The sequence below is a fragment of the Notolepis coatsorum genome (assembly GCF_963971535.1).
Source record: "Notolepis coatsorum genome assembly, chromosome: 2".
Lineage (NCBI taxonomy): Eukaryota > Metazoa > Chordata > Actinopteri > Aulopiformes > Paralepididae > Notolepis > Notolepis coatsorum.
Genome location: NC_140166.1, coordinates 181217694 through 181244426, shown reverse-complemented (window position 1 = coordinate 181244426; position 26733 = coordinate 181217694). Strand labels below are relative to the sequence as shown.

Here is a 26733-nt window from a genome sequence, read left to right as displayed (position 1 = left end):
GGGGACTTGTGCTATGTATGACTTAGTCCACATTGCAGCCGGTTTGTGGGAGGCAAGAAACAGCGTTCGTGACAGGGGAGGGTTGAATTGGATGATACGAAATTGGGATGGGAGAAAATATAGAAAAATGGGAGAAAAAGTGGATAAAAAAAAATCAAAAAAAAAAACATTTGTCAGCATTTCCATTCGACTACTCCAGCATGCGACGACGTACTGTACCTCAATCTCCCATTGGGTGACTTAGCCTCCAATATATTAGCCATTTTCTGTGGTTTCCACAATATCAATAGAGGCCTTGATTTCTTCCAACATGGCTGCCTGTAACATAGCAACTGTTGTTTTGTACGGTACATATCAATGGAAGAGACAACGGTTACCATGTGCAGAACAACGGTTGCTTTGTGTTGATATACGGTACATCAACAAAAACACAACAATTTGGTGTCTTATTAAAGTTATTACTCGATCTTGTAAACAAGCAGCCATCCTGGAAGAAAGAAAACTACACAAACATTCCGTACAAGGCCTATATTCATGAGATTTTGTCTTAAAGGAAAACTCCAACATTTTGGGAAATTAGCTTATTTGCCATCTACCCTGGAGTTAGACAAGAAGATACATAACTTTTTCTTCTCTGTGCATGCAGTAGGAGTAGGAAGAGGTTGGGAACTAGGCTAATGGAGGAACCTACTTCCAGTGACTGACGCTAAGCTAGGCTAACGGTGCACGTCTTCCTACTCCTACTGCATGCACAGAGAAGAAAAAGGTATGCATCTTAACACCAACATTTTGGGAACCCTGGAGTTAGACAAGAAGATGCATACCTTTTTCTTTTCTGTGCATGCAGTAGGAGTAGGAAGACGTTGGGAACTAGGCAAATGGAGGAACCTACTTCCAGTGACTGACGCTAAGCTAGGCTAGCGGTGCGTGTCTTCCTACTCCTACTCAACCTACTGCACGCACAGAGAAGAAAAAAGGTATGTATCTTCTTGTCTAACCCCCCCCCCCCCCCTCACAGTGAGCTGTGGTGTTCCACAAGGAAGCATACAAGGACCGCTACTATTCCTAATTTATGCAAATGACATGTCGTCAGCTTGTGACTGCAACTTGTTCCTGTTTGCGGACGACTCAGCTCTGCTGGTCTCTGACAAGAACAAGTTACAGGTTGAAAAGGCCCTCAGCTCGGAACTAGGCAAAATCTGCATATGGCTCGCCGACAACAAACTATCATTACACATGGGCAAAACAGAGTCCATTCTCTTCGGTTCAAATAACAAACTCAGCAAGACCGACGGCTTCTCGGTTACAGTGGGTGACAATATTATCACAAGGAAAGATGAAATTACCTACCTGGGTTCCATCCTAGAGGCTAATCTTTCCTGTGACAAAATGGCATCCAATGTAATAAAAAAAGTCAACCAACGAACGCGTTTCTTGTACCGGATCTCCTCTCTGGTAAACAAGAATACCCTGAAGACTCTAGCAGGAGCACTCATTCAAGGGTACTACGACTATGCTTGCACCTCATGGTACCAAAGCACCTCAAAGGCACTAAAAAACAAATTACAAACATCTCAAAACAAGCTAGTCAGACTACTACTTGACCTGACTCCTAGAACCCACCTCACCCCTGCCCACTTTGACAACCTAGGATGGCTTAGAGTAGACGACAGAGTACAGCAACTTGCAATGGGCCTGGTCTACAAGATACACTACGCGACCAAGGTACCCATGTACATGTCAAAATACTTCCCAAAGGTCAGTGAATACCACGATCACAACACCAGAGGGAGCTCCACAAATCATGTAAAACCCAGATTCGGCTCAAACAACGGACTAAACACGTTTCGCAATTATGCCACATCAATGTGGAACGCCCTACCTAAAGCTGTAAAGGAATGTGAATCACTACCCACTTTTAAAAAACACTCTCAAAAAACACCTACGTGAGACTGCAATTCGAAACTGGCCCCTACAAATGTCCTAACCTAGTTGTACAGTAAATGACCAAGTAAGGCTTTGTCAGTATTCCAATGTACAGTGTAAAATGTGTGTGTGTCCCCTACCCAACCCCCCCCCCCCCCCCCCCCCACCTCCAATGTACAGCCCTCACCCAACCCACCCAACCCCACCCCACCCATCCAACCTCCTCCAATGTACAGTTTCTACGCCAAATGTATATACACTCCTTTTCTGGACACTTTTGTATCACAAACAGTACTGTATTTGCAAATCTGATATGTCATAAATGTATAGATGTAGCAGTACTGTCTATCTGTATGTCATGTATGTCATATATGTTATGATGAATTGAAAATGGGGGACCCTGATGTAAACAAGACGAAAGTCTTTCTCTGGTCTGCATCCCCTTAACAATTGTATGTATTGAGCTGTACTGTACTGTACCCATTCTGCAATCTGTTAATAAACTTTTCAATCAATCAATCAATCAATCAATGGCAAATAAGCTAATTTCCCAAAATGTTGGAATTTTCCTTTAAGTCTGCAGAGAAAATACTCTCACCACACATCTTTTGATATCCAAGCAAGGAATTAATCACCAAAGGCACAGTTATTGTATACTTACGCTAGGGAGTTATCCATGTTTGCGACAGTGAGTCTAACTTCGTCCAGGGTATTTTCCTGCAGAATGCAAAGGATGAAACAGTCCTCAGTGCGGGTATCCAATATCCAGTATGGAGAACAACATGGACTGTGCTGTGAAATTACTACCGATCAAACAACATTGGTAAGTAGGAAATGGGGCTAGGGGGCCATATTATTATTGAACCTAAGCAAAACAGAATTGCTTCACCTGCCAGAATTATTACAATAGCTGATAATACATTTTCCCAATGATAAATCCCTATACAGGAAACGCGCAGGAAACTAAAGTGAGTCAGACTACACCGCCCTATAGGCTATGGGGGGTGTGTGGGGGGATCACACGTGGGAGGGGGGGTTGAAGGTGAAAGGTGAATGGATGGGGGAGGGTAACGGGGTGGGGGGTTGTTATTATTCAGCCACACTACCTGCTTAGAGAGCTCCTCCTGCAGCAGCACCAGCCTCTCCGTCTTCTCGTCCACCTCATCCTGCAGGACGTCCTTCTCTTTATCCAGGGCAGCGATGGACTTCTGAAGACCCGCCACCTCCTCCTTGTGGCCGGAACCTTGTCGAATAATTTCACCTGGTAAGAGATACAAAGCAGGCGCACAGCTGAGTAAACACAGAGAAGGACATGTTGTACAGGATTCACCACGTTAAGCCCCAGTACATCCATAAAACCTTCACCTATTCTCTCTTCCAGTTTCTCAATCTGCTGGTGGGTAGCGTGAAGCTCGCTGGTCTTCACAGACAGTCTGCGTTGGGTGTCAAACAGCGACTGCTCCATCTGCTCCTGTAGCAGCCTACGCACACAGAATCACTCGTCAGTGCGGTTAAGATACGGGCTACAGACACCACACCCTCTCAACTCAACAGACACTACACCCTCTCAACTCAACAGACACTACACCCTCTCAACTCAACAGCAGCACATTTAAAGGTATTTCTGCTTCAGCAGTGGAGCGAGGGGGGATGACATGCTAGGCTACAGTCTGAACTGGAACCAAACCCCTGATGTCACAAGCACTCAGTACTTGCCCCTGTCCACTGATCAGAGAGCACCAAACAACACAGCAGCCATGGAAACTGATTCTCACATAATGCCATCTCAGTTTTCAAGAGGGTGGGGCTTGTGATAGGTCAATCCATACCTGAGTGCGTTGGACTCCGCCCTCTGCTGGGCCGTCTCCTCCGCGGTGTGGACCAGAGCCGTGGACCGCGCCTTCAGCTCCTGCTCCACAGCAACCCTGCCCTCCTCCAGCAGAGACACATGAGAGCGCAGGTCCAACCTCTCCCGCTCCAACTGCATCACGACAACACAATGTTCCAGTCACATCCAACGCAGAGCCAGGGAAGACTAGCGGTTAACAGTGGCGGCTTGCCGTGTGTTTCAATAGGCTTACGCTCTTTATAGTGTCCTCCTGTTCCAGGAGCCTCCTCTCCTCCTCCTCTCGGTCTGCGAGAGCTGCCGTCTGGGCAACCTGAAGAAAAGGCTCAGAGCGCTGAGTGGATGGGATCCATTTCAAGATGTCTTATCAAGTTAATGTGTGATTACATTTATATTCCAGTAAACTGACACAAGTGTGAGGAACTACAGTCATCATCCAATTACATTAGAATAAATTGTATGCTCCATATATAGTGTACTTCATTCAGCTCAACACTTCCAAAAAACAATGCATATATTTTGCACATAATCTCAAAACACATTCAAAAACTCTAAACTGTTTTGCACACATTCATTTAGTTATTGAGAGTAAGTGAGTTTGAATATGGCCACCAGTGATGTCAGCGGGGACACTGAATCCATATGATGTAGATGAAAAATAGCAATACCTTGTCTTATAGGGACTGCTACCATGTCATTTTATTGAGCTATAATTATATAGAAGAAGCAGTGAAGCCAGACCAGCACTCTCAGGTTCAAAATTTAATGGCAGCCTGAAACAAACATGTTTCGGAATTAGATATTCCTTCGTCAGTGTTATTGCTGGCAATTTAATGGCAGCCTGAAACAAACATGTTTCGGAATTAGATATTCCTTCGTCAGTGTTATTGCTGGCAAGCAATAACACTGACGAAGGAATATCTAATTCCGAAACATGTTTGTTTCAGGCTGCCATTAAATTTTGAACCTGAGAGTGCTGGTCTGGCTTCACTGCTTCTTCTATATAATACTTAATGGGATTTCAGCACCCAGTGTCGTATCTTGAGAGCGCGGTCTAACTTGACAATTGAGCTATAATTAACACAACACAAGGATTCAATGTACCCGATGACATAACTGGTGGCTGTATCTAAACTAATTTACTCTCAATAACTGTCAAACTAAATGAATGTGTGCAAAATAGTTTTTTGGTGAAGTGCCCCTTTAAAGATTTTCATATTAGGCTCAATATCACCACAGAATAAACTCTACAATTGTCCAAAAAAACAAAGATCGATAAGTCATCATGAATCGTAAAATTACAAGGAGCAAGGCCACCAATCAAACTAGTGTCTTCAGAAGTATGAAACGCTAGCGGACAACATATATCATAACATTAGTCACTCTTCCTTTGGAACAAGATCCTGTGGAGTTGCTATAGTCGTGAAACGGAAGTTGAATATTGAATTGCAGGAAGTATGGTCTGATAGATGGTCGGTTAACCATAGCTAAAATTGTATACAGGAACAGGAAAATAGCGTTGGTAGCGGCATATGCCCCAAATCTGTACGAAGCTAACTTCTACGCTACACTTACTAGAACAATGTTAAACTTTCCTGAATACTCATTTATAATTGGCGCAGATTTTAATGCCATTTGGGATCCCGGGAGGGATAAATCTTATCCCACCTTTTTCAATTACCAGAAAAATGCATCTAATGCGTTAAAGGATTGGTCTAAGAATACAGGTGACCTATGGCGATCACTCAACCCTACGACCCGGAAGTACTCTTGTCGATCTGCAAGACATAACACATTTTCCAGAATAGATTATGTTTTTGCATCCCCTAGACTATTTGATAACTATGACGTGGAAATGGTACCCAATGCACTATCAGATCACTGTTATTTACTCCTAAAAGGATAATTTGGTATACTGTCACCCCGAGCCCCAAGATGGCGATTTAACTCGATATTGCTGAAAAACAAGGAATTCATTACACAATTCAAAGAAGCTCTTGTTGTATTCCTACTGGAGAATGCAAAATCGGTACAGGACCCCAGAATATTATGGATGTCGGTAAAGGGATTTATCAAGGATTTTACTGGGAACTTTTCCTCCAAAATACGCAAGAATCGTTGTTCAAAACTGGCAGAGCTGGAAACGCTTTACTCTACGTTATTTTCCTCTTTACAATACAACTACTCGGTTCGATTGGAATCTCAAATTAATGTGTTAAAAAAAGAGATTAATGACATTTTTAAACAACAATCTGAAGTTCAAATACGTAGCACAAGACAACAGCATTACTTTCATGGTTCTAAACGAAGTCACCTACTAGCTATGCAGTTACGAGCCAACGCAAAATTTGCAGATATAACTACTATTAAGGCACAGCAAGGACTTGTTACAGACCCTAAAAAAATCAACGAGACATTCAAAGAGTTCTACTCCAACTTGTACAAATCAGAAATGGCCTTCGATCAAAACAAAATGGACATATATCTTAATCAAATTAACCTTCCTATACTATCAGAGGATGACGCAAAACAGTTAGAAACACCCATCACACTAGATGAACTTAGGGAGGCCATATCTGAAATGCAAAGTGGTAGGGCTCCTGGAAGGGATGGTATCCCACCAGAAAATGTACCTCTCATGCTGGGATGTAATTGGACCCCTATTACTTAATATGATTTTATATTCAATCAAGGAGGGGAACTTCCATAAGATCGATAATATTGCACTCATAACAGTCCTCCTTAAAAAAGACAAAGACCCCACCGATTGCGGTAGTTATAGACCCTTAAGCCTCCTCGGAACCGATATCAAGCTGTATTCCAAGGTATTAGCCATCAGACTTCAAAAGCATATGACGTCTTTAGTTCATCCTGATCAGACTGGCTTCATAAGAGGCCGCTTGATCACGGATAATATAAGACGGTTACTACATGTGCTAGATGCCAGCAAGGATGACACCACACCTATAGCGATGCTGTCCCTGGATGCGATGAAAGCCTTTGATAGGTTGGAATGGTCTTATTTATGGGCAGTATTAGAAAGGATGGGGTTAGGAAAAGGATTCATTGATATGATTAAAGTATTATACAAAGACCCATCGGCCATGATTACAACAGGTATAATCACCTCCGAAATCTTTCCGGTATCGCGCTCCTCCAGACAGGGTTGCCCTCTTAGTCCCGGACTATTCGCTTTATCATTAGAGCCTTTAGTACAATATATAAGACAATTCCAATCTATAGAACCAATCGCAATTAAGGGCACACAACATCATATTAGTTTATATGCGGATGACGTAATATTGTTCATGCAAAACCCTAACACCTCAATGCCTCATCTTCTCAAGTTGATTGATGACTTTGGCAATCTATCGGGATTTAGGATAAATTGGCCAAAGTCGGCTTTCCTTCCACTTAATACCCCTGCAAAGAATATACTCCTTCCAGAAAAAATACCAATGGTTAAACACTTCAGATGTTTAGGAGTACAATTACATAAAATTCCAAGATAAGATCAAATACGACTTCGACAGGTGGTCCAAACTTAAAAACTCAGTACAGGCACGGGTATCAATAGTTAAGATGGATGTTTTACCTAGAATCAACTTCATTAGCTCAATGTTACCGTTACCCCCTCCTGATGGTTACTGGAAAAAATTACACTCCACCGCATACAAATTTATTTGGAATAACAAACCTCCACGTATAAAAAGATCCACCGCACAGAGAAACAAAGCCGACGGAGGTATGGCATATCCAGATTTTTACCACTATTTTAAAGCGTACTCTTTAAGACCACTGACAACCTGGTTTGATTCCCAAGCATCTGTATCCTGGAGAAACTCAGAAGTAAATATAGTAGCACCACATAGACTGCAGGACATAGTATACACCATATTATCAATCAAGCAATGCGAATTGAAATTTGGCCCCCTTATTACTCATGTGCGAATATGGCGTGAAACACAAAAAAATATTCTAACCAACATAAATGGCATAGTCATACTCCCCTATTCAATAACAATGCACTCCTGATTGGAAAACGACCTATAAGATACCCTAAATGGGAAAAGCAGGGCATACACACATTAGGAGATGTTTTCAACAAACAGGGTTTTTGTAGCTATAAAGACATACATAAAAAATGTAATCTCACCAGTTCCACATATTATTTTTACGCACAGTTATTGGTTTGTTTGAAGGCTCATGGAGTCCCATTAAGGATACCAATTGAGCGCCACAGATATCACAAATTCTTCTATGAAAGAGAGACATCGAGAGGTTTCGTATCCGATTTTTATCATCACTTACTAACGTCCTCGTATGGAATCCTCCCCCTAGACTCAATCTGGAGGAGGGATATACCAGACTTGGAAATAAATTTTGATTGGCAAGAAGTCTGGGCAAACGTTCGAATTGCGTCACGTAACCCGGACCATCAACAAATTAATCTTAATTATATTCATAGGACATACCTGACTCCTATAAGATTGAACAGAATGGGACTTCTGGACAAGACTCCAGATGTTCCTTATGTACAAATGGGGATGAGGGTACATTTATGCACATGTATTGGGATTGCCCACCAGTTAAGATATTCTGGAAAGAAGTGGCCCAGCAATTATCAAATTTCTTATTTCTGAACATACCTGTACCCCTCTGTATTGCTGTTGAATGATGTTTTTCAGTTTGCAGCCCCTATACAGCTAAAGAGATTAGTTTTATCGGGTCTCACAGCGGCTAAAAAGCTGATAGCATCACAATGGTTTCAACCGTAAAAAATTTGTCGGAAGGTATGGGTTCTTACATATCTCGATGTGATCTATCTAGAAATATCTACAGCAAGAATTTTAGGTGTCAGTGAAGCCAAAATTGCATTCTGGTTAGAAGTGGTGGAGAGAATAAAAGCTAGCATATGAATTGTAGTGCCTGGTTAGGAACGAATGATAATGGATGGATTATCCAAGTGGGGGTCCGGGGGGGGGGGGTGAGCGAGCGAGAGCATATGTATGTAGGGTATTAGATAGCAAGTATTAGGTGTATATCTCGTATACTACATTTATTTAAATGGTGATTTCATTGGATGTTTACTGTTAATGCTTGTATGTCTAATTTTATGTTATGTTTAAAAAATAATAAAAAAAGAAAATACAAAAAAAAAGAAAAACTTTGTACTTTGAGCTGGTCTCTCTCCGCGCTAAGGGCTTTCACGTCGGTCTGGATGTCTTCCATGTGTCTCTCAAAGCCCAGCAGGACGGCCTTCAGCTCGTCCCTTTCCCTCACCGCACACAGGAGCTCCGTCTCCCGTACATCCCCCTGGACATTTTAAGAAGCCACTACGTTCTCAGTACATTTGATGCAATTCAATTTCATTCATGAAAATTAAATTAAATTAAAAAGGCACAATATGGACCTCATTTATTGCCTACCCTGGTCATGGGACTCCTGCCCCTGCCTGGACTACGAGAGGGGCTGAGGTCCGGGCCGCCCGCCCCCCTGGCCTTCCTGTAACGATCGGCCTCCTGCCGGTAGTAGTCCCTCTCCTCCTCGAGGCTCCTCACGAACGCGTCCAGGCGGGACGGGGAGCGCTCCCTCCCACACACACCGTGTTTAGCCCGCATGGCCTCGAGCTCCATCACCAGCTCCTTGTCTAGGAAACAGTTCATCAGTCATATATTCTCTCCGGCATAGGCGGCGGGTGAGCTGGACATTAGGGTAGGCTATAGATGGGATGGGACTCGAGCGGAGCGCGCAAAATTGTCCCTTTTTCTTTTTTGCTTACACGCAAACGGTGCTGTCCAGGTTCTGATGTCATACAATACACACACCCACGTCTACTAGGCTACTACAGCGAGCCCCACTCATTTCATATAGTGCAAATTAATTGTTCAAATGAAGGCATCCAATATGATTAACCATTGTCTTACCTTAATGCAACAAAAAAAAATGCAACGTTTCGCGCATCAATGATCTTTTCTGCTTTAAGTTTGTCTGTGAGATCACTTTCAATGTGAAGCGGACTCAGAGTTGACCGTCTCTCCTGGCGCATATTGTTGTTCTTCTTAGCCAATTTCGGATGCGCCTCATTGGGAATGTTGCGGTGTCGACGGCAATGAAGGAAATGTTTTCCGTAATTTGGATCTCATCATGCTTTGAAAACAATGTACATACTAGTAGCTCTAAAATGTTTCCACGGTTTGATTAACTCTGACTCAGTCTCATCATGCCCTCGTAGAGCAAGCCCTTGGCCTCAGGTGATCCAGTGTTATGCCCAGGCGGCATGTAACTTGGAATGGAGTTTCAGGTCTCGACTCTTGGCAGCTCTCACGGAGAGGGCTGATTTGCTAAATGTACTTGTCCTTAATGGAACAGCCAAGTCAACAGTTCTGAACCCGAACGCGGAACTGCACGTTTGTTGGTAAAAGACTACACGCGAACCTGGAGGTGAAAAATCGGAAAGTGGGGGTGGGGCTAGACCATGGAGGGTTTTGAAGACCAGACTGGCATCGGTTAGTTTGATGATGCGGCGTGATTGGTTACTGCCCGCAGTCTGGAATGTTAACGGCCACCACACCTACTGCCATTGACACCTTGGTTGGCCGACCCTTGCGTATTGTCACCACCGGGCTGCAGCAGCCCACACACACACAATATCGTAGCCTAGGCTGCCTATAATAATGCGCAGACTGGGTCGGCATTGCCTCCCCTGGCCTTATATACCCGCCGCCTATGCTCTCCGGTAAAGAGATTGTTTTATTGTGTTTTGTTTTCATTGGTATTGTGTTTTTATGTTTTTCATCAAGGACCACTTTGGAAATAAGTGTTTTAAGTAATGATTTTAAGTGCAATCCTCTGGAGTGCAGGGTCATGATACTTCAATGTTATGTATGATAGTTGTAATTTTCCTAATAAAATCAAATTAACTTGAATTAATAAAGAAAGAAAATAACCGAATGAACCCAATTCCGCCTGTAAAGGTGAAGTTGCTGCTTACCAGCCGTCGTCTGTTTCTCCATTTTGTCATGTAGCCGCCTCTGCTCCTCCTCCAGGAAATTATTCAACCCCTCCATCTTCTGGTTCTGTCCCTTCAGTTCAGCCAGCTGGTCCCAGAGACGCTCTTTCTCATAGTTGCCTTCAGACTGCTCCTGAAGTAACGTTAAGAGTTAGAAATGGGCTGCTTGCATGTTCACACAGCTGTGCCTCATAAAACAGGCCACCAAGTGTGTTACAGTGAATTATAGTGTATTATAGTGTATTATAGTTTATTAGTGAATTATAGTAAATTGTAGTGTATCATAGTGTATTATAGTGTATTATAGTGAATTATAGTGTAATATAATGAATTAGTGTATTATAATGAATTATAATGTAATATGACTTAGTGTATTATAGTGTAATATAATGAAATATAGTGTATTATAGTGAACTATAGTGTAATATAATGTATTATAGTGTATTATAGTGTAATATAATGAATTATAGTGTATTATAGTCAATTGTAGTGTATTCTAGTTCAGTGGTTCTCAACTGGTCTAGCCTTGGGACCCAACATTTTCCTTAGTTATTAACACATTGGTCGCCATAAACGAGTTACGCCGTTTTTGGCCGCCATGCGTTGTTCGCCAACAGTAAGCCGTTTTTTTAAATCAATATTTCATTTTTTCGCCATGGCATTCATAATTCATCCAGTCAACCTCCGGTGCTGCAGCAGGACCCTGAATGAGATTGCAACGCCTCAATACCGCCGCCTGGTGGATGGTCGGGCGAGTTACACTCTCAAAACCGGAAGTTGTGATCGGTGCGTCAAGGAAATTCCTCCGGCAGTAATATTTTGTTACGTGGGTCCAGACAAACACTGGCGTGCATATGGATCGCTTCCATAACGCAATAATCAATATGATTTCGGCGTTTATTGCGCCATACAAACCGGAAATGGATCTAAGCGATCGGCGTCAAATAATTGGGATCTTTTTCTTCCAGTCTCATCGGCAAACTGTAAGAGGACTAACGTTATTTTCAGCCCGATTGCAAAAACAGTCTGATCAATATATCAACCCATACTACATAAAGCCGTTACTGACGATAAAGGAATTATAGACGACCCCCACCCCCCCTTTCCTCCACGCATGATGAAGCATAATGTATACCGATCATATAAATTTGAATTTTTTAATATAACGTGTATAGGAAAGAAACGGCAATCGATAATCTATCATATGCGTTTGGGCCTATAACTAGCGTTTTTGGAATTACAGCAGAAAAGCTTATAAACTTAAACTTATAAACTTATAATACTTATATTCAAGACGGTATTAACACAAGAATGTATGAATGAAAAAATATAACGTTCCCACATCCGGAACGATAGATAATCGATGTTGAATGGGCCATAGTAATGCAGATATAGCTATAATATTTAAAAAGTTATAGCCCTGCAAAGAAGGTAAACATCTCCATAGGCTTACAGAGCTGGCAGACTGGGTATAATGATGGTCACAATGCCCGGCGCCCAATGTGTTAAGTCGCGACCCAACATTTTTAACCACTGTGTATTACTGCATCACAATCTTTCATGCACTGTTAAAAACATGAAATAAACACAAAAAAGTGCAACTAGGGCTAAAAACCGAATGAAATAAAATAATAATAAATAATATATGCTTCTTAGCAGATTTCTTAGCTTAACATAACAGACCTAAGTTTGGGGGAACTAATGGGATAACTGGGGTTGCAACAAAAGTGCAACTAGGGCTAAAAACCCAATGAAATAAAATAATAATAAATAATTATGCTTCTTAGCAGACTTCTTAGCTTAAAGGGGAACTCCAACATTTTGGGAAATTAGCTTATTTAACATCTTCCCTGGAGTTAGACAAGAAGATACATACCTTTTTTGTCTCTGTGCGTGCATTTAGCTTTGGGAATAGACGCTCCGTTAGCATAGCTTAGCTTCATCACTGGAAGTGAGGCAGATCCGTAGCCTTACAGTGCCTTACAGTGCATTGTAAGGTCTGACATTGACCAAATTTGATATGCATGACCTTGGTGGGCTCTAGGTCAACTCCTGAAAAGGGGGTCAATGTCAGACCTTGCAATCAAAAGTTAGGGGGCGCACTGAAATTATGGCAAGGGTTATTAGCCCCCTAACTTTTGATTGCAAAGTCTGACATTGACCCCCTTTTCAGGAGTTGACCTAGAGCCCACCAAGGTCATGCATATCAAGTTTGGTCAATGTCAGACCTTGCAATACACTGTAAGGCACTGTAAGGCTACGGATCTGCCTCACTTCCAGTGATGAAGCTAAGCTATGCTAACGGAGCGTCTATTCCCAAAGCTAAATGCACGCACAGAGACAAAAAAGGTATGTATCTTCTTGTCTAACTCCAGGGAAGATGTTAAATAAGCTAATTTCCCAAAATGTTGGAGTTCCCCTTTAACATAACAGACCTACAGTAAGTTTGGGGGAACTAATGGGATAACTGGGGTTGCAACAAAAGTGCAACTAGGGCTAAAAACAAAATGAAATAAAATAATAATAAATAATATATCCTTCTTAGCAGACTTCTTAGCTTAACATCCCAGGGAACTAATGGGGAGAGGAGTTGTTTGCTCCTGACAAGAGTCTCAAAGTCTGGGGTGATGGTAGACAAAGCAACTCTGAGGTCATGCTCAATGTCCAATCTGTTCCTCTGCTTTGTCTTCAGCTGGACCAGAGCTGAGAAGCCACTTTCACAAAGATAGGTAGTGCACAAAAAATAATATATATATATTTTTTTATATATATTTTTTCCCCCACACATCTGCGACCCACTCAAAATGGCCCCGCGAGCCACCAGTTGAGAAACACTGTTCTAGTTAACACTTTGGGTGCCATGGGTTAAATTCATGATATACCATAGATTGCCAGCTCTATTTGTCTATGGAGAAGTACCCCTTCTTTGCATGGCTATAACTTTTTAAATTCTATTGCTACATTGCCATTATTAGGGCCCATTCAAAGTCCTATATGTATTGTTCATTGTGTAGCAACGTTAAACTTTTTCATTCACATATTCATAGTAAAGTATGGTCTAATGTATAAGTATGTTTTCATCTCTTTCTGCAGCTTTCTCCAGAACGTGATCTATAGCCCCAAATGCATTATATTGATGATGAAATACAGTTTGATGGCAATCGGGGCGATATAAAAAATTTCAATTGGACGTACTTCTAGAATGATCTACGTATGATCTGATGATGACCGGATGGGCGGGGGATCGTTTATAATTCCGTGGGCAGCGTTATATCATTCATCTAGTGTGGGTCATATGTTCATCATAACAGTTTATATGGAACACGTTCAAAAATAACACTGAATCTTACCGGATCTTCCTCGCGCCGTTGGACGATCAGCGTGGTGTAGACCGTTTTCGATTATGGGATGTTTATCCTGATGAACCATTTCCAGCTTGTATAATACTATATACGTCCAAATCATGTTGTTTATCGAGTTATTGGCAATGGATCGCTATATATTGTGACGAGCCAGAGTGCCGGGAGCCAAACCGAGTGCCCGGAAGTAATATGGCCGACCAGCACAACCTTTGCCTGCATGTTGTGGTGTGGATTAAAACCTTTTGGTTTTGTGACCCTGTTTCTGCAGTTTGCTGCCCGTCTGAAGCTTCCCGGCTCACTCAGAACCCCGACCAGAACTCCCAACCACAGGACTCCGGAAGTAAGCCAATAGCTCTGCATCCACTACATTACTAGACTACAACCCACCAATACTAGACATGGCTATGTCACCAGACACGCCGTGGGTCTTCATTTTACTCTACCTCTACCAAGAACAAATGCACTTAAGAGAACCGTAATGTATAGAGCTGCTGCGAACTGGAATTGTATACCCGTGAAGATAATGATGATCAGCAACAAATTTACTTTTAAGAAAAAGTTGAAAAATGCTGTTATGAATAATGAAATACAGTCGAGTTACTGATTTATTTAGTTAGTATTGTTAGTTTAGTTAGTATTGTATTTGTGGCTAGTGTTTTTTTTTGTGAGATTTTAAAGATATTGAGAATGTACTTAGGCTAAAGTGTTTATGTTTTTATTGTTTTTTTATTACTGCAATGTAATTTACTGTAAGTTAGGTGTTCGGACCCCAGGAAGAATAGTCTTTCATCCATGGGTGTAGAAGACTAATGGGGATCCATAAAATAAACAAATAAAGGCAAGTATTTCATACAATGTAATGTCCAAAAATCCAAAATGTCCCCTTTAACTCAATCTGCGCCAACAACGTTTATATACGTGTTTGCTCGACAACTGTTGAACGCCAACCACGTATATGTTATTTGGTCCGTTTTCCTTTTTTTCCGATTTTTTTAACACTTTGATTGCCTAAGGCTAAATTCATGATATACCATAGGTTGCCAGCTCTATTTGTCTATGGAGAAATTCCCCTTCTTTGCAGGGCTATAACTTTTTAAATTCTATTGCTAAATTGCCATTATTAGGGCCCATTCAATGTCCTATATGTATTGATTGATTGATTGAAAAGTTTATTAACAGATTGCAGAATGGGTACAGTACAGTACAGCTCAATACATACAATTGTTAAGGGGATGCAGACCAGAGAAAGACTTTCGTCTTGTTTACATCAGGGTCCCTCATTTTCAATTCATCATAACATATATGACATACAGATAGACAGTACTGCTACATCTATACATTTATGACATATCAGATTTGCAAATACAGTACTGTTTGTGATACAAAAGTGTCCAGAAAAGGAGTGTATATACATTTGGCGTAGAAACTGTACATTGGAGGAGGTTGGTTGGGTGGGGTGGGGTTGGGTTGGGTGGGTTGGGTGAGGGCTGTACATTGGAGGTGGGGGGGGGGGGGGGTTGGGTAGGGGACACACACACATTTTACACTGTACATTGGAATATTGACAAAGCCTTACTTGGTCATTTACTGTACAACTAGGACATTTGTAGGGGCCAGTTTCGAATTGCAGTCTCACGTAGGTGTTTTTTGAGAGTGTTTTTGAAAGTGGGTAGTGATTCACATTCCTTTACAGCTTTAGGTAGGGCGTTCGACATTGATGTGGCATAATTGCGAAACGTGTTTAGTCCCTTGTTTGAGCCGAATCTGGGTTTTACATGATTTGTGGAGCTCCCTCTGGTGTTGTGATCGTGGTATTCACTGACCTTTGGGAAGTATTTTGCCATGTACATGGGTACCTTGGTCGCGTAGTGTATCTTGTAGACCAGGCCCATTGCAAGTTGCTGTACTCTGTCGTCTACTCTAAGCCATCCTAGGTTGTCAAAGTGGGCAGGGGTGAGGTGGGTTCTAGGAGTCAGGTCAAGTAGTAGTCTGACTAGCTTGTTTTGAGATGTTTGTAATTTGTTTTTTAGTGCCTTTGAGGTGCTTTGGTACCATGAGGTGCAAGCATAGTCGTAGTACCCTTGAATGAGTGCTCCTGCTAGAGTCTTCAGGGTATTCTTGTTTACCAGAGAGGAGATCCGGTACAAGAATCGCGTTCGTTGGTTGACTTTTTTTATTACATTGGATGCCATTTTGTCACAGGAAAGATTAGCCTCTAGGATGGAACCCAGGTAGGTAATTTCATCTTTCCTTGTGATAATATTGTCACCCACTGTAACCGAGAAGCCGTCGGTCTTGCTGAGTTTGTTATTTGAACCGAAGAGAATGGACTCTGTTTTGCCCATGTGTAATGATAGTTTGTTGTCGGCGAGCCATATGCAGATTTTGCCTAGTTCCGAGCTGAGGGCTTTTTCAACCTGTAACTTGTTCTTGTCAGAGACCAGCAGGGCTGAGTCGTCCGCAAACAGGAACAAGTTGCAGTCACAAGCTGACGACATGTCATTTGCATAAATTAGGAATAGTAGCGGTCCTAGTATGCTTTCTTGTGGAACACCACAGCTCACTGTGAGGGGGGGGGGTATTGTTCAGGGTGTATGAACGTTAAACTTTTTCATTCACATATTCATACTAAAATATGATCTAAAGCAGGGCTATTCAACTGGCGGCCCGCGGGCCAGATCCGGCCCGCGGGATGATTCTGACCGGCCCGCCAAAGATTACATGATAATAATATATTTTTTTTTATTACTTTTTTTTCTTTCATGTCAACGTTAACACGCACAATTGAGCCAAAAGTCACTCAATTAATGACAGATTTCATTGATAAATTGAGGGAAAACTTTGCAAGTCGATTTGATGAATTTGACATGTCCAGAGAATTGATGCATTTTGTGAGCAACCCATTTGCCAATGTAGAGCTATTTCCACAAAAGGACAAGAGTTCCTTGCATCACTTCACATTGATGAAGGTCTCCTGCAACTTGAAATAATTGACATGCAAGCATCATCTGCTCTGAAGCAGGCACTTGATGGAAACAAGACAAACGTCTTTCTCAGGTCTGCATCCCCTTAACAATTGTATGTATTGAGCCGTACTGTATTGTACCCATTCTGCAATCTGTTAAATAAAGTTTTCATTCATTCATTCATTCACTTGAGAATGAATCCACCACAACATTTTGGATAAAGTGTATTCATGTCAAGACATTCCCCAAAATAAAAACGCTGGCAATATCTGTGCTAACAATGTTTGGCTCAACATACACCTGTGAATCCAGTTTCTCTCACATGAATGCCATTAAAACAAGCAACGTGCCTCCTTGACAAATGAGCATTTGCATCACTGTTTGCGGGTAGCCCTCACTTCCTATTAACCCTCTTTCTCTGCAATTGCACAGTCAAAGAAGTGCAATCGCTCTCATTAGATGTGTCTGCCCCCCACCCCCCTGATGTTTGAGAGTTAAGAGTGGACAATAAGTGCTAATAAGATGCTGTGATTTGCTGTTGTTGCACAGACATGAAGCACTTTTTCATAAGCTCAGCTGCACTATAAATGTATTTTTTTGTTCAAGTGTTGATGTTAGAATGTTCAGATGCACATCATGCACTTGTTTGTTTTTTATTTTATTTTTATATTGAAATGTTGAAGAGGAGATGTTGCACAGTCATAAATGAAGCACTTTCTGCAGATGTTGCAGATGTGGCACATAAATGAAGCACTTTTTTTGAAAAGTATACTACTTTTGCAATGTAGTTAAATAAAAGTTGTGAAAATGTGGTTGCGTGTTGTGTCAAGTGTACATATATTCATAGCACGGGGAGGCACCGTGGCAGTCCGGCCCCTGGCCCCTTGGGTTTCTGACAATGTGGCCCCCTGAACAATTTAGTTGAATAGCCCTGATCTAAAGTATAAGTATGTTTTCATCTCTTTCTGCAGCTTTCTCCAGAACGTGATTTATAGCCCCAAATGCATTATATTGATGATCAAATACAGTTTGATAGCAATCTGCGCGATATAAAAAAATCCAACTGGACGGACTTCTGGAAGTTACTACACGTCATCTGATGTTGACCGGATGGGCGAGGGGGCGTTTATAATTCCGTGGGCAGCGTTATACCATTCATCTAATGTGGGTCAAATGTTAATCAGATCAGTTAGTATAGAAGACATTGAAAAATAACGCTGAATCTTACCGTATCTTCCTCGCGCCGTTGGGCGATGAGCGTGAAGTATACATTTTCCTATTATGGGATGTTGGAATACCCGGTCCATTTCCAGGTTGTATAATGGTATATACGTCCAAATCATGTTGTTTATCGAGTTATTGGCAACGGATCGCTATGTATTGTGACGAGCTAGAGTGCCGGGACCTTTACCGAGTGCCCGGAAGTAATATGGGAGAACAGCACATCGTCCAAGTAACTTCCTGTTAGGCGATTGCGCCGATCGGCCACCAGATGGCGCTCTTGAACCGCTAGAGGGTTCAGTGGGGCTTTTTGGTGGGTCTCAGGCCAGCGGATGGGAAATATGAATCCGATCACAGATTTGTGAAATATTGATATCAAAGACGAGTTATGGCGTCTTCGGCAACTTGAGCATGGCGGGGAAGGACGCCTAAACACGTCTTCCGGCAGTTAAAGTGTTAATATTCTATTCAATGTCACGGACCTGTATGTTGCCGTTAACACATTCCCAGACAACAACATATATATACTAGGAATGCACCGAATGGGAAATTCTTGGCCGAAACCGATACCGAAAATAGGAAACAGTTGGCCGAAAACCGAATGTCGAAAGGCTGAAAATGATTAATATAAAATATAAATATATATAATGTATCTTTTTTTCCCCCCAGCTACCTGATTATGGCAAAAGACATGATTATGGCAAAACTTAACTTAAATAATATTAATAATGACCATTATGGGCCCATAAAACATTTATTCAGCACTTTTGAATGCATACATTAATTCCAGACTGACTGCTGAAAGATTGTACAATTTAAACATTTTCACTTTGCATACAACAAAATGTGCATTAAAGTCAAGTGCATTTTCTTTTCTCTGTAGGATAACTACAACAAAGTGCATTCAGAACAAAGCCAAGGTGCTTTAAAACTGCATAACGATCTGCATAAAGACACACACACAGGACTGTTGTATTTACTACATCTCCCATGACTCTTAGCGGGGGATGACGTAGCTTACGAGAGACGGGTCAAAGAGCAACGTTAGTTCAAAATGTTTTAACCGCGACGGGCATATAGTAATGGCGAGGATATAAAGCATGTTAAAGACGCATTTATTGGATGAGTTGCTCGCGGTCGCGGAGTTTACATAGAAACAGCGCGACTCCCAAGAGGAGTTAGTTATCACAGGCTGCAGAACGCAGGAAGAGCTGCCAAGCTGCTCACGTTACACGTTGCACGTTTTGATTACGTCATCACAACAACACTTTCGGTTACGAACGTTACGTATCCCTGTTCTTTGACATTCAGTGATATATTTTCAGTGCTACAGTAAAACCCTTTCGGCCGAAAGAGCCTTTTTAACCATTTTCGGCCGATCATTTTCGGTGGCCGAATTTTCGGTCCATCCCTAATATATACACGTGTTTGCTCGACAACCGTTGAAAGCCAACCACGTATATATACGTTATTTGGTCAGTTTTATTTTATTTTAATATTCTATTCAATGTCACAGAGCTGTATGTTGCCGTTAAAAGGCATACTGGGACCCTGAGGGTGCAGTACCGGCCAGATCCTCCCAGGTGGCAGTATCGAGAGTGCAGTAAACCCCATTCCAGACTGTGTGTTACATTTAAATCTCACCGGGCGGAGAATGTTAGTACAGGGAAGCCTAGAGGTTCACTCGATCACATTGAAAAGTGTCCGGGACACTCGATGCATGTGTTGTGCGGGATTATGTTGTGGACCAGATGGACACCAGATGGACAAGATGGCGATCAAACAATTGGAATATTCTTTTTGGAATAGCCCCGGTCTATCTGACATCAATTCCAGCTTGATCCTGCAATGTTTTCATATTGATCCAGCTGATCAGTGTGTGTAGTGTTACTTGCCGATTGCCGTTACTGGCAATCAAAGCATCAGAAACTATGCAATGAATACCTATATATACACATTTGATTTGTAAATAGTAGTGTGTCCATGGATGAAACGCCAATGCTTTCAGTAGAATTCACGTAGCGCCCTATAACTCAGCTTTCCAGGAATTTGCCCGGATCACTCCGAAACGTCAGGTTATTCTATAACGCTAGTTATACGAGTATAGCGAGCGCTCTGCTCTCTTGGAACTATCCCTTTATCCAGTCTAATATTGAATAATTTTCTCCACATGCACACACCCATCCGCCTGGCCACACCCACACATCTACATAAGCGGGGTTGTGGCCACACCATCAGCTCCTTCCCACATCCGCTCCTCTACATAAGCGGGGTCGTGGCCACACCATCAGCTCCTTCCCAAGTCTTTCACCACCGAAGGCGAAGACCACGGGGTCCTCAGTGAGTCAGAGCAGAGCACTCGCTATACTCATATAACTAGGGTTATAGAATAACCTGATATAACCGGTATATTATCGTATAGCTTACGCTCTGCTCTCTTGGAACACAGGAGCTGAGCAGAGCGGAAGCTTGACAGATGTACCCGCTGAGGCCCCCCACAACCATCAGAACCGGGGAGGACCCGAGCCCCCTGGAACCCCTAGAGGGGGATGGGAGGGAATTGGATCAGACTGTGCGAAGAGAGTTTAGCACCTCAAACGCACAGGGTGAGCAGACCGTGGGACTTACCTTCACACAGAAGGACCCACGACCACTCAGGCCATGGTTACACTGGGCTAAAACAGCAACGTTTTGTTGCTGAATGATTACGTTTGCATGTCCAAGTTAAAAAGAAACGCAGTTTTGGCAGGAAACCGCGTTTCCCTAGCGGGAACGCTGAAAAGGGGTTTTCGTTTTTGGAAACTCGCAGACAATGGTGCCATGTAATTTGCGCGAGCCGGATACGGAGCCGTTCTGCCCAATGCCCATGCGCAGTAGATACCGATGCCAAATTCTCCCCCTCCCAGACTCATGTCATGTCAACAAACCCTTACGATGCAAGAGTCGACTGCATGAGCAGCTCAGAGCTCCTCGTTTTTTTTTTATCTTTTTCCCCCTCCATTTTCCTCCGATTCTCTCCCATCCCAATGTTAGTCGTATGCCAATTCCCAATCCCTTCCTGGTCGCTGCGCACTTACCCCCCACAGTCAGATCATCTGGGAGAGTGGAGGCTATCACGTGCGTCCTCCGACACACGTCCAGCCAATCAACCGCTTCTTTTCACCTGGCAGGGCGGATCCTCCCTGAGAGGGCGTAGCGTGTGGAAGGATCACACTATCCCACTCAAGTCCTATCCGCGCTTAGCAGGCGCCCCGACCGAACTGTAGGAGTCGCTGTTTACAACGACCCGGACCCACCCCGCCAGCTTCTCCCACCCTCTAATACAGCCAATTGTATTAGTGTGAACGGCCAGCCAAGCTGGTGACAACCCCGGAGCTGTGAGCTGGATTCGAACAGGCGAATCCAGCTCACAGCTTCGGGGTTGGTGACGAACGCAATCTCCGCTACGCCACCTAACCGCCCAGAGCTCCTCTTTCAACATAACAAGCATTAAACAAAATGGCCCAGTCATCCATTCACTTTTGTTTAATACATGAGGCGTTGTCTAATGTTATCTAGCTACTGATAGCTCCTGATATCAACGTCTGATATCATCAGTTTGACATTTGTTTTCGCAGGTGCTGGCTGGCTAGCATCGCTTGTGAGCTAACGTTAGCTACCTAGCTAACGTTACTTTCAGACCCTGTTAGTCAAGTTGAACTATCGCTCTGGGGACGCTGATTAATATAACAAGCTACAACAGTCTGCATTCCCTTAACAATTGTTGGTATTGAGCCGTATTGTATTGTACCCATTCTGCAATCTGTTAAATAACGTTTACATCCATTCATTCTGCTAGCATTAACGTTACATCGCTGCTAGCCACAATGCTATATTGTTATACTGGCATATCCCAATCATGTTAGCACGTAAGCTAACAAAATCTGCGATATTTTTGTGAGACTAAACTCCGCTCTTGGTGGTCAATTGTGTTGATGTTAGTTTTGTTTCATCAACAAATCAACAAATGAGGCAGAACACAGTGAATGTATCCGTTTGTTTATTGCACTTTATTTCTTGCTGAAAAAGAAATGCTATGTGGCTAAATGGCTCATGCGAGGTATAAAGATGGTGGCTTTTGAGATTGAGCAGGATGTGGAGTGTCTCGTTCAACCTTTCTGATTGGTTGAAAATGGCCTTCATGTTTGAACTACATCGCCACCTACTGCTTTGGCATTGTACTACATGTATATAGTAGACGAGACAAAACGACGTCTAACTTAACTCTTTATACTTGCCTGCCAATACGCAGCTTTCTGAAAAGCGAAATGAAACGAAACGAAAATGGCCCTAGTGTAACCACAGCCTCAGGCGCGCATCCCGCGTTATTTTTTTTCCTAGCCGCATTTCTCGGAGACGCTCTCTGATTGGCCACTGACATGTTTGCCCAATCGCGTGACGAGCTGTGTCTTTGCCCATTTCCGCGTCGAACAGCCTGCAAACTACCTGGCGTTCTATCGCCATGCTCTAAGACAAACTCTAACCTTAACCAACTTCGAAAGAGTGCCTAAGCTTAACCGTCGAAAGAACTTGCCGTCACGCTCTAAGACAAACTCTAACCATAACCAACTTCGAAAGAGTGCCTAAGCTTAACCAGTGTAGAAACAGGCGTCGGCCAATCAGAGAGCGTCTCAGAGAAATGGGGCTAGGAAAAAAAATAACGTGCGCATCCCACATGCCACCAGGGAACGGACGGGAAGCAAAACACCCCCGTCACAGCCCCCAACATCACGGGGTCAAAGGTCAAGAAACCAACCCTGTGGCAAGGCCGTAGCAGCGGAGCGCGGAGGAGGACCCAGCCCCAGGAACAACCTGAGGGCCAGGAACCCCCGAAAAAGGGGCCCGCGTGAGGTCAACGATGCCGTAGCATCGGGACCCCCCCAGACGGTCACTGATGACACCCCCCCCCCACATCGCCAGCGTATCGGACAGGGCCTAAATCAAGAGTAGGCCCTTCCCCCCTTTGGCACGCTGCCCTGAAGCACTCTAGCTTACTGCACCTGGTATTCCCAGGGGGTCCCCCATCCAAGAACTAACCAGGGCTGAACCTGCTTAGTTTCCGAGATCTGACGAGATCGGGCGTGTCCAGGTTGCTTCATTACTTCAGGCAACCAACTTGCGCCTAGCCACGCCCCCGCGGCAGCAGCAGGGCGGAGCAGCAGGGCGGAGCCCTGCCGCGGCATTATGCAGCCGTAATCCCCCGTTTTAACATAGACGGTTAGCTCAACTCGTTCGCCGCCTTGCTGTGGAGCCTGCGGTGCGTTGGTGACAAGTTCGAATCACTTCAATTATTATTTTCTTTTTTTTTACGTTATAAACGTGCATTCTTTCGCCGGTTAAGTTTAGGCATTCTTTCGGAGTTGGTTAAGGTTAGGGTTAAGTTTAGGCATTCTTTCAGAGTTGGTTAAGGTTAGGGTTAAGTTTAGGCAGGCCTGTACGCTGCGACGAGATCGTCGCAAATTGCCCCCTAATTTGGCCGGTGCGAATGAAAAATTATATCTACTCGCAAGCTTGCGAATAGTGATTTCACCCCTTCATTCGCATTTCACTACACTAACATTAGCCTACAACCAGGGCTGTACAGGCGACATAATGTTGCGGTTGTAATTTCATTAGACAGACCAGCGCGGACATTTAATAACATGCAATTTAATTGACACGAGCAATGGGCTAACGTTAGCTGGTGGTCCCGAGTGAAGCAGGGACGGCGGAGCTATAGGCTAACGTTAGCTGGTGGTCTCGAGTGAAGCAGGGACGGTGGAAAAGTGAGGAAAGGGGGTGGGTTATATTGACAAGTGACAACGCTTGACAACAGAAGTTTAAACATAACTTCATATTTATTAGTTATTCGTTTCTGTATATTAGGGATGTCCGATATTATCGGCCGACCGATATTATCGGCCGATATCGGCAGTAAAATGTGATATCGGAAAATATCGGTATCGGTTTAAAAACAAAAAAAAACAATAACAATATTTGTTATATATATATCCAGTGAAATTATTAGTTACCTGAAATTATTCAGTTTTTTGGACGGGGAAACCCTGCATATATCGGTATCGGTTGATATCGGTATCGGAAATTAAGAGTTGGACAATATCGGAATATCGGTATCGGTAAAAAAGCCAATATCGAGCATCCCTACTGTATATCATTCACTGTGACTTTCCATCTCCGTGTTAGACTCTTCCTGTTTACATTCGAGTGTGACGTCATCACCTACGGCAGCTTAGACGATCAAAACGCGAACCTAGAACAAAACCCGGGGGGGGGGGGGGGGGGGGGCTGGCCCTCTTGTGCGTTCTCGCCCCCTCTCTCTCTCTCGCTCTCTCTCTACATTCAATGATTTAAAGTAGCCAAACGTTACAGACAGTATAAATACTAACTGGATAGTTGATGATAAACATTTAATTTCATTATCTGAAATATTCTAAAATCATTAAGTCTGCTATAAGCCATTATCCCTTTGTGTGTAATTATTATTTTCTCACAGTAGTATATATATATATATATATATATATATATATATATATATATATATATATATATATATATGTGTGTGTGTGTGTGTGTGTTTGGCTAAAGTGGATAGAAAACACAGTACTGTGCAAAAAAAGGGCACCCAAGAGTTTTTATATAAATAGTCTTAGATGTAAATAATTTTTTTTATTAGTGTGTCAGTAGACTACTCTTAGTACATTTTCATTAAATAATTTTTTAAAGCATCTTCATGGTTTAATAATGCAAACATATGTTGCAGGGACTTATTATAATCATCATATTGGCGTGACTGTATGCATCAAAGGGTTAAATCAAGCATTTTTAAGTGCTTTAGGAAATGTCAAAATATTGCGATATATATTGTGTATCGTGATATGGCCAAAAAATATCGCAATATCATTTAGAGGCCATATCGCCCAGCCCTACTATAATGGTAAAATAGTTATTTAAAAATTTGCCCCTAAAAAATATTCTTTGCCCCTAAATTTCTCATTTAGGGGCAAGTGTGCCCCTAGTGAAAAAGCTTAGCGTACAGCCCTGTTAGGCATTCTTTCGGAGTTGGTTAAGGTTAGAGTTTGTCGCAGAGCATGGCAATAGAATGCAGCCTATTTCCGCGCTGCCGCGGTCACATGGGCGTCGTGGCCAATCAGAGAAACGCTGAACGCAAGTCGGTTGCCTAAAGTATTGACGCGTCCAGGTTGTGTGTATATTTTCCCTAACGGAGTTGCACTTCCGCGTTCGGTTTGCGCAACCTGATTGGCCACTGACGTTTTTTCAGCACCAATCGCGTTACTCCTAACAATCGCGCCAGCAGGCTGTTACCCTAACCCTAACCTTAACCAACTAACCCTAACCGTAACCAACTAACCCTAACCAACTTCGAAAGAGAGCGACTTCGGCGGTCAGGTGGCGTAGCGGAGATTGCGTTCGTTACCAACGCCGGAGACGCTGGATTCGCCTGTTCGAATCCAGCTCACAGCTCCGGCGTTGTCACCAGCTTGGCTGGCCGTTCACACTAATACAATTGGCAGTATTAGAGGGTGGGAAAGCTGGCGGGGTGGGTCCGGGTCGTTGTAAACAGCAACTCCTACAGTTCGGTCGGGGCGCCTGCTCAGCGCGGATAGGATCTAAGGGGGGTAGTGTGATCCTTCCACACGTTACACCCTCTCAGTGAGAGTCCGTGCTGCCAGGTGAAAAGAAGCGGTTGATTGGCTAGACGTGTGTCGGAGGAAGCACGTGATAGCCTCCACTCTCCCAGACCGACTGTGGGGGGTAAGTGCGCGGCGACCAGGAAGGGGATTGGGAATTGGCATAACGACTAACATTGGGATGGGAGAAAATCGGAGGAAAAAGTAGGGTGAAAAAGATCAATAAATAAAAATAAAAAAAAGAATTCACCATTGATGTTTCGGGTTCTTGACGTGCATATAACGCTGGCCCTGGGTGCTTCCAATGTGGAACCACGTTATGGGCCGGTGCGCCTTGGTTGCCCAATTCATAGTGTAACTGAGGGGTACAATTCCCTGACTGTATTACTAGATATGATACTTACTACCACTACCTTTGTACTTAATATTCGGCCACCCAGTACACGGCATAAATATATTATCATAAACACTCTCACGTAGATGAAACGGATCCAACACAAATGTACGAAGTCGAAACAGGTCTTTATTTCTACACAGCGATGGTGTGTAGAACAAGCACTTAATCACTTAATTACATTTATGAATTGAAATAGTATGCACTTTTATGGCAAAGAGTATTCGTCGGTATATCAATAGAGAATGTCCAATCTCTGAAGGCGCAGGTGGTAAATATACGACCTGGAATAGTTAAGGAATAACAGCAATGATACTT

General features: G+C 43.0%; 1 protein-coding gene across 1 annotated transcript in view; it reads right to left on the bottom strand.

Moving 5' to 3' along the window:
* Window positions 1-26733, bottom strand: part of cep135 (centrosomal protein 135) — a 79674-nt gene that overhangs the window by 20660 nt on the left and 32281 nt on the right. The window contains exons 10-17 of the mRNA XM_084307429.1: window positions 10767-10917; window positions 9202-9422; window positions 8948-9088; window positions 4008-4085; window positions 3756-3907; window positions 3292-3407; window positions 3033-3187; window positions 2588-2643 (exon numbers count right to left, since the gene is read on the bottom strand). Of these exons, the coding sequence (XP_084163555.1) occupies window positions 2588-2643; window positions 3033-3187; window positions 3292-3407; window positions 3756-3907; window positions 4008-4085; window positions 8948-9088; window positions 9202-9422; window positions 10767-10917 (1070 nt within the window). The remainder of the gene's footprint in view (window positions 1-2587; window positions 2644-3032; window positions 3188-3291; window positions 3408-3755; window positions 3908-4007; window positions 4086-8947; window positions 9089-9201; window positions 9423-10766; window positions 10918-26733) is intronic.